The sequence below is a fragment of the Elgaria multicarinata genome, chromosome 1 (genome assembly GCF_023053635.1).
Source record: "Elgaria multicarinata webbii isolate HBS135686 ecotype San Diego chromosome 1, rElgMul1.1.pri, whole genome shotgun sequence".
In the NCBI taxonomy this organism is placed as follows: Eukaryota; Metazoa; Chordata; class Lepidosauria; order Squamata; family Anguidae; genus Elgaria; species Elgaria multicarinata.
This window is the reverse complement of record NC_086171.1, coordinates 134,692,012-134,704,998: the sequence shown is the minus strand read 5'-3', so window position 1 is coordinate 134,704,998 and position 12,987 is coordinate 134,692,012. Positions and strand designations below refer to the sequence as shown.

The window sequence follows — 12,987 nt, the reverse complement described above, 5'->3', positions numbered from 1 at the left end:
AAGCTCTTAACAAGATGCAAGAATGCATTTGTATATAAGGGAGAAAATAACTTAACACCAGAACGGCCCTGTTCAGACAACACGCTAAACCTCGCTGCTTAACCACAAAATGGTTAATGGAATGCATGCATTCTAAGCAGCGAAGTTTAGCATGTTGTCTGAACCACGCCAACTTCTTATATAAGAGATGTGCACTATAAATGCTTGACAATGCATTTTAGCTGCTGCAAAATTAACATTACAACATGATATAACCCCCCCAAAATATACATTCCTTGATTTGCTAAACTGGCATAATAAAAACCAAGTTGATAGGCTTCTCAAGATACAACTCAGAATTATAAATTACACTGGATTGTGCTTTTTCTGTGAGGGGTCTTGTTTTCCAAAATGCAGCTCAGTCTGGTTCAAAAGAGCTATGCTGAAGGGCTTTTTTAAAAATAAATAAATTCTCTGGTGATTTTCTGCTGAAAATCACTTTCCTTCCCTCACTTGCTTTCTCCAGCATAGGGGAAAAGGTGTAGAGACCTATATCTTTTTGCCTGTATGGTAACAAAATCAGCTGGACGTGATTTTCAGAAGAAAACATTTACTGGGGAAAGAGTTAAGAAAATCCATTTTTCATCCTGGCACATGTTCTCTGAGGAAGATTGCTGCCTTCCTGTCTGCATTTTGCAAAATACACCAAAATTGCTACGCATTGTTTGGCCCTCAGCAAATAACGGCCTGGTTTTGGAAATTTTAAAATATGGGGACAAATGCCTCTTTCACACATGGTGATGACTTGGTAAGTGCATTCTTGTCTCTTATAAAGGGATTTATCCATCCTTACTTTTTGAAAAGGGTGTGATGGAGAGAGCTCTTGAGTGTTTTAAGGGGCAAAGCAATCATAATAAGTGCAGTCACTGTAGTCATGCAAATCCAAGTGGGACTTATTTTTCATTCTGTGCCCCCATCCGAAGTGGAAAGTTGTGAGGCTTTGATCTGTTTTGTCAGTTACAGATTCTTCTCTTTAATTAGATGAGTAGATTTGGCTTTCCTTTCTGCACAGAGCAGCAAATTGCCACATGGGGCAGTAATAGGATCTCACTATCTACTTGATAGATCATAGAGTTCAAAAAGTGGAAGCATCTCTTCCTTTTTAAAAGTGAATTAACAGCTTCTCAAAGGTAGCTAGAATTGCTAAGAGGGAAACTGATTCAGAGAAGAAGTTGGCAGGTGATTTATTTTTTTAGACCATGCAGATTTCTGATGCTTTCCATTGCATTATGTGTACATGCCAGCAAAATGTTTTACTTGCATTTTTCCCAAGCAAAGAGAAATGATACTCCTTTACCCAAAAGTGTTTGCTGGATGATTTAAAGCATGAGACCATGAAACTGGACACTGCAGTTTAAATAGGGAGGCGAGAGACTAGGCCAACCATTATAAATTAGAATACCACCTGCTTCAATCTACCTTTGTTGAAATAAATAAATAAAACCTATATTTAATATTCTGCACAATAAAAACTGAAGTAAACTCAAATTTCTTTTGAGAATATAAGCAAATATAAGCAAGTACTTTATCTTAAAAGTTTGCCTTTCATATGAGAATATTGAAATATCACATGAGAATATTGTGGCTGTCCCAGAAACTGAATGCTTCGCTGCCTTTTTTCATTACACATGCTGTCTTCAAACTGTGAATTGTCCCAAGCACTTCTCTGCTTGGAATATCAAGTGAAGGGGAGAAGATGCGTTATCTAGATATCAGTGTCATATGTAGCTGAAAGTAGATAAACGCCTGTGAAAGAGATGGGGCCAAGAGGGTTATGTTTCCAAGCAACGGTATGCAACTAAGGAGTGGAAAGCTAGCAGATATTTTGCACAATTCTTTGACAGCTAACTGAAGCCAGAGATATTTGTAAGTGATGTGATGTTTCCAAAGATCAGAGAATTGACTGAATTCCAGAAATATTTAAGTTAAACTGCAGTGCAGGCCACTATGCTTTGGTTACTACTTTCATATGTATTTGGTTACTATTTTCATATGTAATGACTGTCATTTCGGTGGCCCTTCCAATTAAACGCTTTCAAATTAAAATGCCTTCACAGAAGGCCAGTTTGCGTGATCACCGCAGCCCATTGTGACTTGTTTAAACCACAGTGGGTTGTAGCATGTGCTGGCAGCTGTTTTAAAAGTTCATCCCAGGGGGCAGGGTTGTTGCGTCATCCAAACATTCAGAAGCTCTGAATAGTGTTAAAATGGTGAGAAGGATCATAGCTTCCAAGAGGCACCCTAGTTGTAGAATGGTGTCCTCAGGTTCATTTTACTCCTATCTTACTGTATTTTCATCACTCGACAAAGACTTTTTCTATTTTTTATTTATTAATTAATTTATTAAGACATTTGTATCCCGCCCTAAATCACAAGGATCTCAGGGCGGCGTACAATTAAAATCATACAACTAATATAAAACAATAAATATACACAGCTAAAAACAAATTAAACCATTAATAAGCTAAAACCAGTGCAGAATTTAAAAACAGTAAAGCCAATAAAAAAAACTATGTGCAGGCTATTTTCTTAAATATTTTAGATATAATTTTAACCTTGCTGCTTTTAAGTCTGTGCGGCTTTTTATTTCAATTGTTTTTATATTTACTTTTTGTTTCTTTCTATTTTTTTTGCCTGAAATCTGGAACTTTGCATGAGCATAAGTCCATAGTAACCTTACAGTCAAAAGAAAGCACAGATAAATTGCTTTGGCTGCAAGGGGTTTATAACGCCTGGGGTGTCTTGATTGGTGTGGGGAGTCAGCCAACCATTTCAAGCTTGGAGATCAGACGACTCTTATCAGGCTGGATCTGCAGCCTTGATGACTTGCTTTCCCCTAAGGCAAGGCTAGGCAAGCTTGTGCTCTCGAGATGTTTTGGACTACAGTTCCCACCAACCCCAGCCAACATGGACAGTGGTTAGAGATTATGGGAGTTTTAGTTCAAAGCATCTAGGGAGTACACAGTTACCTACTCCTGCCCTAAGACCTAGTCTGCCTGGCCTCCTGAGGATCAAGAATGCTGAGTCACTCTGTAGAAACCAAATGCACAGTTACAAGATGAGGGATACTTGGCTCAGCAATACTACAAACGAGAAGGATCTTGGAATTGTTGTAGATCACAAGCTGAATATGAGCCAACAGTGCAATATGGCTGCAAGAAAGGCAAATGCTATTTTGGGCTGCATTAATAGAAGTATAGCTTCCAAATAACAGGCGGTACTGGTTCCTCTCTATTCGGCCCCGGTCAGGCCTCATCTAGAGTATTGCATCCAGTTCTGGGCTCCACAATTCAAGAAGGACACATACAAGCTGGAGCGTGTTCAGAGGAGGGCAACCAGGATAATCAGGGGTCTGGAAACAAAGCCCTATAAAGAGAGACTGAAAGAACTGGGCATGTTTAGCCTGGAGAAGAGAAGATTGAGGGGAGACATGATAGCACTCTTCAAATACTTAAAAGGTTGTCACACAGAGGAGGGCCAGGATCTCTTCTCGATCCTCCCAGAGTGCAGGACACGGAATAACGGGCTCAAGTTACAGGAAGCCAGATTCCGGCTGGACATCAGGAAAAACTTCCTGACTGTTAGAACAGTACGACAATGGAACCAGTTACCTAGGGAGGTTGTAGGCTCTCCCACACTAGAGGCATTCAAGAGGCAGCTGGACAACCATCTGTCAAGTATGCTTTAGGGGTATGCTTTAGGGTGGATTCCTGCATTGAGCAGGGGGTTGGACTACATGGCCTTGTAGGCCCCTTCCAACTCTGCTATTCTTTGAGAGTCTATCATAACTGTTGTCTCAATTCCCTGGAAGATGGGAATCTGACCAGTTGTGCATGAGTTCCTGACCCTGAGAACCCAAGAACCCTGCAGCACATACAAATGGTTCTGTGCATTGATTGGAACCCATGTTTCAGAATGTAGCTCATTGAAGACCATCCCCAGGTTTGGAGAGCTGCTTCTCAGGCAGTATGGGGAATGCTTCCAGTACAAGGATGTTCAGATGGCTTACTGTGCGCATGCAATTCACTGCACAGTCTTTTGGCTTGTAGCCTTCATATGCAACTTCTAACCCCTGTCATTTATTCTGTATTGTAACTGTAATACTGACAGGAATCTGTATGGGTATAGTTCTCTAGATTTCACCACTTACTGGTTTATTTTGTCATAACTTAAATATTTATAACAGACATCCATTCAGGATGGAGACCAGATTATGACAAGGAAAGATAAATCCTCAGGGACAGTAGAGATAAAATAACTTTATAAATATATCATAAAGCTTTTTTTAAACAATCCCTGTCCTGGAATGTTAAAAGATGGTTAACAGAAATCTTTTGAAGCCTATGAACAATCTGTTCATCTTAAGTTACCATGGGAACTGGTATATTAAAGACTAAAAAAAAGCAGCTCTACATGCAAAGAACTGTAGTTTGCCTTGGAGAAAATGCTGTCTTTAATATTATTCAGATATGATCATTTTGTGGATTTGATGGCTCTTTTGGGGGCTGAGGGGGGTGCTTTCGATGAGTTAGAATGTATATTTTTGCTTTTATGGTGTTGGTGCAGCAGGGTGTGCACTGTTGGTTGTTCTCTAATGTCACTCCCCATTTGAGGGCTTATAGCAAATAGATGCATTTCACAGAAGTAGATACATGCTTGAAGTTTAGAATGAGAGCCAAACTAGACAATACATTAATTGTATAGTAATTAGTTGAAGCTTGACTTTTTCTTTAATGTAAGCACACAAAGCCCTGATTTGGATCAGGACCAAACCTTCCCCCTCACAATTTTTCTCTGAAAAGGAGGAGGTGTAAAAGGAGGAGGTGTGACACAGATGATGACTTTTTTCTTTTCTTTAACCCCCCCTTTCCCGACACACACATACACACGCATAATAGTTTGGCTCCCAGAGTGTACATACATGCAGAAATGTCTTTTGTAGGGGGGTTGAGGTTGTATTTTTATAGAGATATTATATACCACCATTTAGAATCCTTCCCCACACAGCATTGATCCAGTAAGTATTGATGTTTTGAAATCATGTGGATATATCAGATCATATTTCTTTTTCCCATATTATCACCTCCCCTGTAACAGGCTATTGGCTCTAGCATACATTACTGATGTGATACTGAAGCTATAGAGGATCAGTTTTGCTACACCAACCATACCACAAAATTAACCTATGAATTACTATTGTGGCATAGTAGTTGTGGCAAAGCTGCTCCTCCATATTATAACCCAACGTCTCAGTTAGGTCTAGGACAGTGGCTAGGTACATAGAAGGAGGAGGAACCAGCAGGAGTACAAAATGGTAGGGAAGGGAGCAAGATGGAGAAAGTATAGCAGAGAATGGGAAGTGATCAGTGGACTATATTGCTGTTTGACTCATAATTAAACCATAGTGCAGGATTTGCATGTAACAACAAGCCAAGATTCAACAACGACGCATATTCAAGCCATATTCTGGGTTGCCGTTACGTATAAACTAGGTCATTCTCTTGAAATAGGGTACTCAGGCTGCCCACTTCTCCAGGATTCCCCCCCTTTGAACGGACAAATAAGCAGTCAGGTGGCAAGATGAAACTTTGTTGCTTTAATTCAAAGGAAAATGAGAGGTATGTAGGTTGGCATTTGACACAGATTTTTATATCCTCTAAGTTCCATAATTTTTTTTGGCTCAGAATAATAATTTTAAAAATCCTTTCCCGAAGCAATTTACAACAATATCTGGAAGAACAAGTAATTCCTAGACACAAATGGTCAATTTTCACTGACTTGAAGTCAAATACAGGTGAAGCTAAGGTTATGTTGGCTGTCATTGTAACAAGTAAAATACAGCAAGTTCATATGAAATAGAGATCCATAGATAGCAGGCTAAAAGTAAAGGAGGAATTGGGTCATAGGAAAGAGAAGGGAACAGAGTGTAGGTAACAGCTGGAAAAGCTAAGTTCAGACACAGGGCCATGTTTATATTACTCTTTTCCAACTTAATCACAGAGGGAAACATTGATTTGCTTAAGTGGGCGAATTCACACATCATAGTAAACTACCCAGAGAATGAGCTACAGTGAGGTTGTTTGAAGAACCAGCTACAATAACCCAGCATACCATCAGGCTGCCATGGCTTGTTCTCTCCCTCTTTCCCCCTCGGTCCTCCAACATGTAATCCAGGGGATTTTGCAGCAAAATCCCACTCTGGTTGCTACTTGTTTTTGTTCCCCAGCTTTTAAAAAATATTTTGGCCCCTTAAAAGTGGGGTTACATTTTATTATTGTTGTTGTTATTGGTGGTGGTGGTGATTAACTTTTGCAAGTTCCCACATGCGAACTTACAGCTGTCCAAAATTTGTAGGCTTGCTGGTCAATTTCCTTATCTGTTTCAGCTGTGGAGAAGGGGACAGGTAACATACAAGGAAATTGACAAGAGGAGGTGACATATAGGCTCATTTGTGCACAGTCGAAGGAGCAGGAGAGACATAATACTAAGGGAAAGAAGGGACCTTGTGCTGCAGTTCAGAAGCACTGAAAATGGGGGAAGCCCTCGCTATTAGATGTTGGACCAACACTTCTCACTAGTATCTTGCAGCTTTTCAACACTTTTCCAAGATTCCAGCTACTCTGTAAAGGAGAGAGATTAACTCCCTCCTTTCATGGCTCCTTTTGAGAGTATTTACTGCTGTGACAGCTTCAGTCTCTTGACAGCTTGAGAAAAACACAGAAATTTATGCCCATTTAATGGCTGGTAAGTAAATGGAGGCAAAATGTGCAGATTTAATGGTTGAGAAGTAAATGGGCATGAAACTTGCGTACCTGCAGGTGTATAAATTTCCTCTCTATTTATTTCCCAGCCATTAAATTTGTGTACATTTTCCTTCCATTTACTTCCCAGTCACCCAAAATGTGCAATTTCTGACAGTTAAAAACACACCAAAACCTTAGAGGTTAGCAGAATGGAAGGGAGCAAATGGGGCACCAGCACTAACAAAATTTACACTGGACACCCCCGGTAATGGGGCCCTATTCACTCCATCCCATTGAGCCACTTTAATAATAATAATAATAATAATAATAATAATAATAATAATAATAATAGCCCCAATTGCACATTTTTGAAGTACCCAAAAGAAAATGCTGAGAAATGAGTGATGGTCATTCCAAAGTGTCGTTTCAGCATTGGTGGAGGGGCAGTCACTGGCAAGATCACAAAAAGTGAGTGGCACGGCCTTACTTCCCTGTATTTGGATGACATGACAACCCATCGTGGGAGTGAATAACCCTCAACAACCCATGGGTTCTCAGTGTAGCCTGTTCCAGAAAAATAATGTTCCAGTGCTCTGGTTATGGATGTCATGTCTGGCAGCCAATGATGGGTTGTTATGTCATGCTACCCCAGTCAATATGTAAAATGGAAGCAGTTTGGCGTCATTGCCTGACCTCATCTATGTGATACCTATGTGTGAAATGTAATAAATAAATAGAGTATGTACAAGAGAGCAAGTTAGATTTATAGACATTTATTTTCTCATTCTGAAAGCCTCATTTCAAAATGCATTTGCACAAGTTTTCATCAGTAAATAAGCATTACTAGAAAACGACACCCACTTTACAAACATTGCATTTATATTTGGGTTTATTTAAACTGTCTTGGTTTATGAGTCACAAGTCACCACCTAAAACTGACTGGTTCTATTTCATCTCACTGTCTTGTATGACTTGCTACCAGCTCTTGGTTACAGTGTAAGGTAACTTAGATTTCATGCATTGGCAATAGATCTTGCTTCACAGTTAATTTTTCCTTTTCTCCCACTTTCCCTGTGATCTCCCTCTTTCGTTTTGTAGGAGCTTTAGGCTTCAATTTTTTTATCTACTTATTTGGGAGTAAGCCCCATTGAACTCAATGGGACTTATTTCTGACTAGACAGGCATAGGATTGCACTGATAGAAATAAATTTGTATTAGTGATTAGTAAATCAAGCCCAACAGTAAATATAGCTAAATCTATTCTCCCACAGAATGAATGTTGCAGCTGTCAGAAGAGAAAAATGATCTAACATCATGGTGCTTTCAATCTTTAGTCATGTTAAAGAATAATTATCCAGTTGATAACCTAAATGTATAAGTACTTTCCTGGCCGAAGATTTGCTCAAGGACAGAGAGCATTCTGTCCCACTGCATCCTTTGCAATTAAAAGTAATAAAATTCTCTGACTTTTGTTTACTTACAAACACAGATGTGAAGACTTGTTTTTTTCTTCCACAATCCCTACCACTATCATGTTGCTCCAGGAATAATAGGATTAGTTATTCATTTGTTCAATACATTTATATCCTGCCTTTCTTCCTTCTTAATGAACCCAAGGCGGCATGCATAATCCTCCCCCCCCCTCTAATTTATCCTCACAAAAACAACCCTGTGAGGTAGGTTGGGCTGAGATTCTGTGACGATCAAAGTTACCCAGTGGGCTTCCATGGCTGAGTGGGGACTAGAACCCGGATCTCCCAACTCCCAGTCCAGTACTCTATCCACAACACTACACTGGCTGTCTCACCCATCCACCCACCCCGTACTCCACCCCTGGGGAGGTTGTTAAAAACAGAACACAGTCAGCAGGTGTTGTAGGAGAGAGAGCTGGAAAAGGAGGAAAGGCATGAAAGAAAGTTAGGTCAGAGTGGATGGGTTCAATTTTAGGTATAAGAGGGAGGCAATGTCTTGAGAAGAAGTGAGGAAAGGGAGGGGCAGAACAGCAGCACAGGAATTCAGAGTATGTAGATCATCATACAAGCGTTTTATTGTATGCTCACTACTGCTTGCATATGGATGTGCACACGTCCACCTCCCGCTCATTTTCTCATCACAAAATAGATCCCTTTTAATACAACTTTTTTAAAAACGGTATGTGCCGTGATCTCCTACTGTGTGCAGAAAAAGTGGCACGATTAAAACGGCCCCTGAATGGGACAGGTGTACTTCCTCTTTCCTCTCAGGACAGAAAAAGGAAGCAATGAGAGACAAGAGCAGGGTCAGAGAAGCGACGTAAGGAAACACAATTTCCCCCTGTGTGATGATGCTCTACAACACAATAAATTTCAAAGACAGAGATGCAGTGAGATATGGGGATGATGGAAACTGGCAGAATTTGGAAGCTTTCCTTGGATCTTTTCTTCCTTATGGTGCAACAAGCCGTCTTCTACCCCAATACTCATTATAACTCTGAAATTGCAAATAAAATTCATGCTATCATTCCAAGCTCAGTTGTGTGCTAATTTAAAAAGATTTTGTCTCTGATAGAGCATTTATTTTCTCATTTTGGGGCCTATTGTTTCTGCATTCTGATATGTCGTTTTTCAAATGTACTGCTCACTTTTAAGCCAAAGGCTCCTAAGGTGATTAACAATAAAATTCATGATAAAGTATGGCATTCCTCAGCACTACTTGAAGACTTTGTCCAATATATTCCAAAGTGGCCAGGCATGGGAACTGTAGTTTGACAAGAGCAGCAGTTGGTTTGTAGTGTAAACAGCTGGGACGTGCAATAAAATATTGCACCGTGAAGTCCCCCAGTTCAATGCTTCAGTCAACCAGCTATGACTCTTCCAAAATATTCTATTCTATTCCCAATCCCACCCATCCCAGTTTTCCATTTTTTTCACCTTTCTCTAAACAATCAAGTCAGCACTTACTTGACAGCACTTACCTCTGAACATCAGAAACAGAGGGAATGACGTAGTAAAAGTAAAGGGTGGAGAGATGTCTTCAGTCGAATTCTCCCTTAATTCAAACAACTTCCTAAGGAGAAGTTTTGCTTCCATGATTGCTAAAAAAAAAAGCTTTATTTTCTAGGTGTTGTTCCAGGATAAAAGGACTTTTACAGTTTTAGAGGCTCCCGGGTGTTTGTTTGTTTTAATATTGCTTCCAAATAAATTTTGTTGAATCCAATTTACAAAAATTAATTAGTTTTCTTATGTATTTAACCATTAAGTGTCATTATCTTATATTTGCAAGACTGAGTGAGTGGTTTTAAGATGCTGCTTTTCTGCAGTTCCATGCTATGCTTATCCTCAATAACTTCTTGTTTTTATGGTTTGTACTGATAATTTAACTTTCATAGACGATATATTGTTCTGCAATTTTGCCATATGCTCCTTGAAACTTCTGTGGGGCTCTTTCTTCCTCCTCCTCCCTCCCTCCCTCTCCCCTGAATTAATTGTTTTCATGATGTGATTTTAAAAGCATCTCAAAATAGGTTGTTAGTTCCTAGAGGTCCAAAGGTTAATTCAGTTTGTGCACTCAAGAATGGTGTAACTTTCAGTTTCATAATACATGTTTTGCTGTTCCTTACAGCATGGTTGACCTAGAAACAGCTTTTTCCACGCTTTTTGTGGGAGGCTTATCATTATGCACATTGGCTGCCTCAGTGCTCGTCAGTTGCATTTTAATAGGTATGCTGGAATTTCCAGCATGAGATACACAGCATATGCACAGCATTTATGCTCTGCAGAAACAGATATGCGCAGTCAGCATTCATTTGAAGGTGCTTCTCAAGAATGGTCAAGCAAATGTCTAAAAAAAAACATATTAATGAGGCAGTCCCATGGAAACAGAATCATGGTCAAAACGTTAAAGCATCTATCTTTCATGCTGTCCCCTTTAATATTAACAGGAATATATGAAGACATAAACTACTAAATAACTGTTTTCAACATGTCAATTGCTCAATTAACAGGGATATGACCAGTCTTGCCTTTGTGGACCAGAAAATGTGGGAGGTGAGTTTGACCAGTTTTGGTGCACTGCAGACTCCTGTAATAGATATTTGATGAATCCTCTTAGTGCATATGTGCAGGTTATAGCTTGTGGCCATGCAACCGAATTCAGAGCCCCATCAGCACTCGTGTGCATTCACAGGTGAGGGGGGAATGGGCAACTCCAGTGGTTCCAATGGAGGGAGCAAACCTGTATATTGCAAGCACATAGCAGATCCTCTACTTTCATTAACATGGAAGTGGCAGTCCTCTCAGATAAAGGAGGTGGGTTAGATCTAGACTTAGCCATACTTAAAGTAGTCCCATGAATTTCAGTTTGTCCATTCTAAGTATGACTAAGTCTACTGCCAATTCGATGTGTGTGTGGACATGTACACTTGAGGCTCCTACACTCATAAGAAATCACTTGTTCAAGCGAATGATCAGTATCCATATGTGGACATCTTTACACTACTGTTGTGTTATAGGAGCCACAAAGCTCTTTTTGTTCCCATATTGCAGTTACTGTGAGAAACTCCATCTACTTGGGAAGAGTCCACACTGAAGCTCTTATTGTACCTCAGTATCCAAAGAGGGCAGGATTGATGACATGGGCTTCTTGCAAATAGCTTGAAGCTGCTCAGCATGGGAAGATGTAGCACTGGCACAGCTCCCAAACTTTGGTGTAGTAATAATGGATCCTTTTACAAACCCAGCACCCATGGGGTTCAAAATGCCACTCAAACCTCAGTACATGCAATCATAGAGTATTAAAAATGCATTGATTAATGCCTGAGGATAGTTTGTAATCTGGCTAACAAGATTGAGTGTAAAATCATGGCTCCATTCAAGTCTTTGAGGTTGGTTATGTTACAGTATATCCTTCGCCATGTGTGCATAGGCTTGCATTCAGTGGGACTCTTTTTTTTTTTATTGAACAGCTAGCTGTGGTTGCAACTTTCCTTGGGCAGAGGATGAGCAACTGTTCAAGAAAATAAAGCCCTGTTGTGCATGGGTCTCTGCCCCTGTACTTTTCTGGAATGTAGATATTGACTACTAAGAGCTTGGGTCTCAGGCCTTAGCTAGACCTAAGGTTTATCCTGGGATCATCCCGGGGTCGTCCCTGCCTGCTTCCAAGATATCCTGTGTGTCATTTACATGAACAGGGTTGACCCCGGGACGATCCCGGGATAAACCTTAGATCTAGCTAAGGCCTCAGACTGAACTTAAAGCCCATGCCCATTCATATAGCACACACACAGAGACACACGTAGCCAAACGTAGATGAAGTTTTGACAAATTTAAATGAGGTTGTTGTTGTTTTTTAAATGAGGGCACACAATGCAGAATACTCTAAGCACCTATTAGGTTGTTATTTTTCATTTTTATAGTTGGTGCACACAGAAAGGGACTGCCAATACTCACTAACGTTCTATCCATCTATCTATTATGACTACAGTAAAAGCCATGAAACTGAAGAAGCAGCTTTCCAGTGAACTGCTGCTCCAGGATATGTATCTTTCCGTTGAAAATACATGCTTGTTTTTTTTAAAAAAAATTAGGCTGTGATGTTATATTCATGTAGCTGGGAATAAATCCCATTGGACTCAACAGGGCTTACTTCTCAGTAAACATGTATAGGATTGCACTGTAACCTTTTTATGCAATAGATTCAACACACTGTATAAATAGTGAAGCTTATTATTAGCAATTTTTAATTTTTAAATTTTTAATTTAGATTTTACAGAAGACCTGAAGAAATCAAACATAATTTTTGTAGTCGGTAAGTAGAAACTTCAGAACTGCTATTCCATAGGCAGCTGGTATTCCTGTATTATGTCATAGTGAAAAATGTCCACCCTCAACTGTCATATGTTAAAAATGATCTTGTTACCTTGTGTAAAATTATGCAAGTTTGCATGAACTTTGAATCCTTTTATATTTTTCTGGTTTAGAGTCATAGGTTGTAAATCATTCATCTCAGAGCTATTCACACTGAACCCAGCTTGACGACTCTAGAATAAATTCTCAGAAAAATTGTGACCATATTATGTTACATTGTAAGTAGAACTTGTTATGAAGAAAGAAAATACCTAACTCGTAGATCTTTAGAACATTTCCCACATGCAAGGCTCTCTGTGTGTGTTTCAATATTCTGTATCTGGAATTTTAAAGAAAGATTACAGACAGATTGCCCATGAATC

The 12,987-nt window shown here is 39.6% G+C and overlaps 1 protein-coding gene across 1 annotated transcript in view; it reads left to right on the top strand.

The window, feature by feature from the left end:
- AK5 (adenylate kinase 5) overlaps positions 1 to 12,987 on the top strand; it is a 107,499-nt gene that overhangs the window by 72,679 nt on the left and 21,833 nt on the right. The window contains exons 9-10 of the mRNA XM_063117965.1: positions 10,765 to 10,807; positions 12,522 to 12,566. Coding sequence (XP_062974035.1) covers positions 10,765 to 10,807; positions 12,522 to 12,566 — 88 coding nt within the window. The remainder of the gene's footprint in view (positions 1 to 10,764; positions 10,808 to 12,521; positions 12,567 to 12,987) is intronic.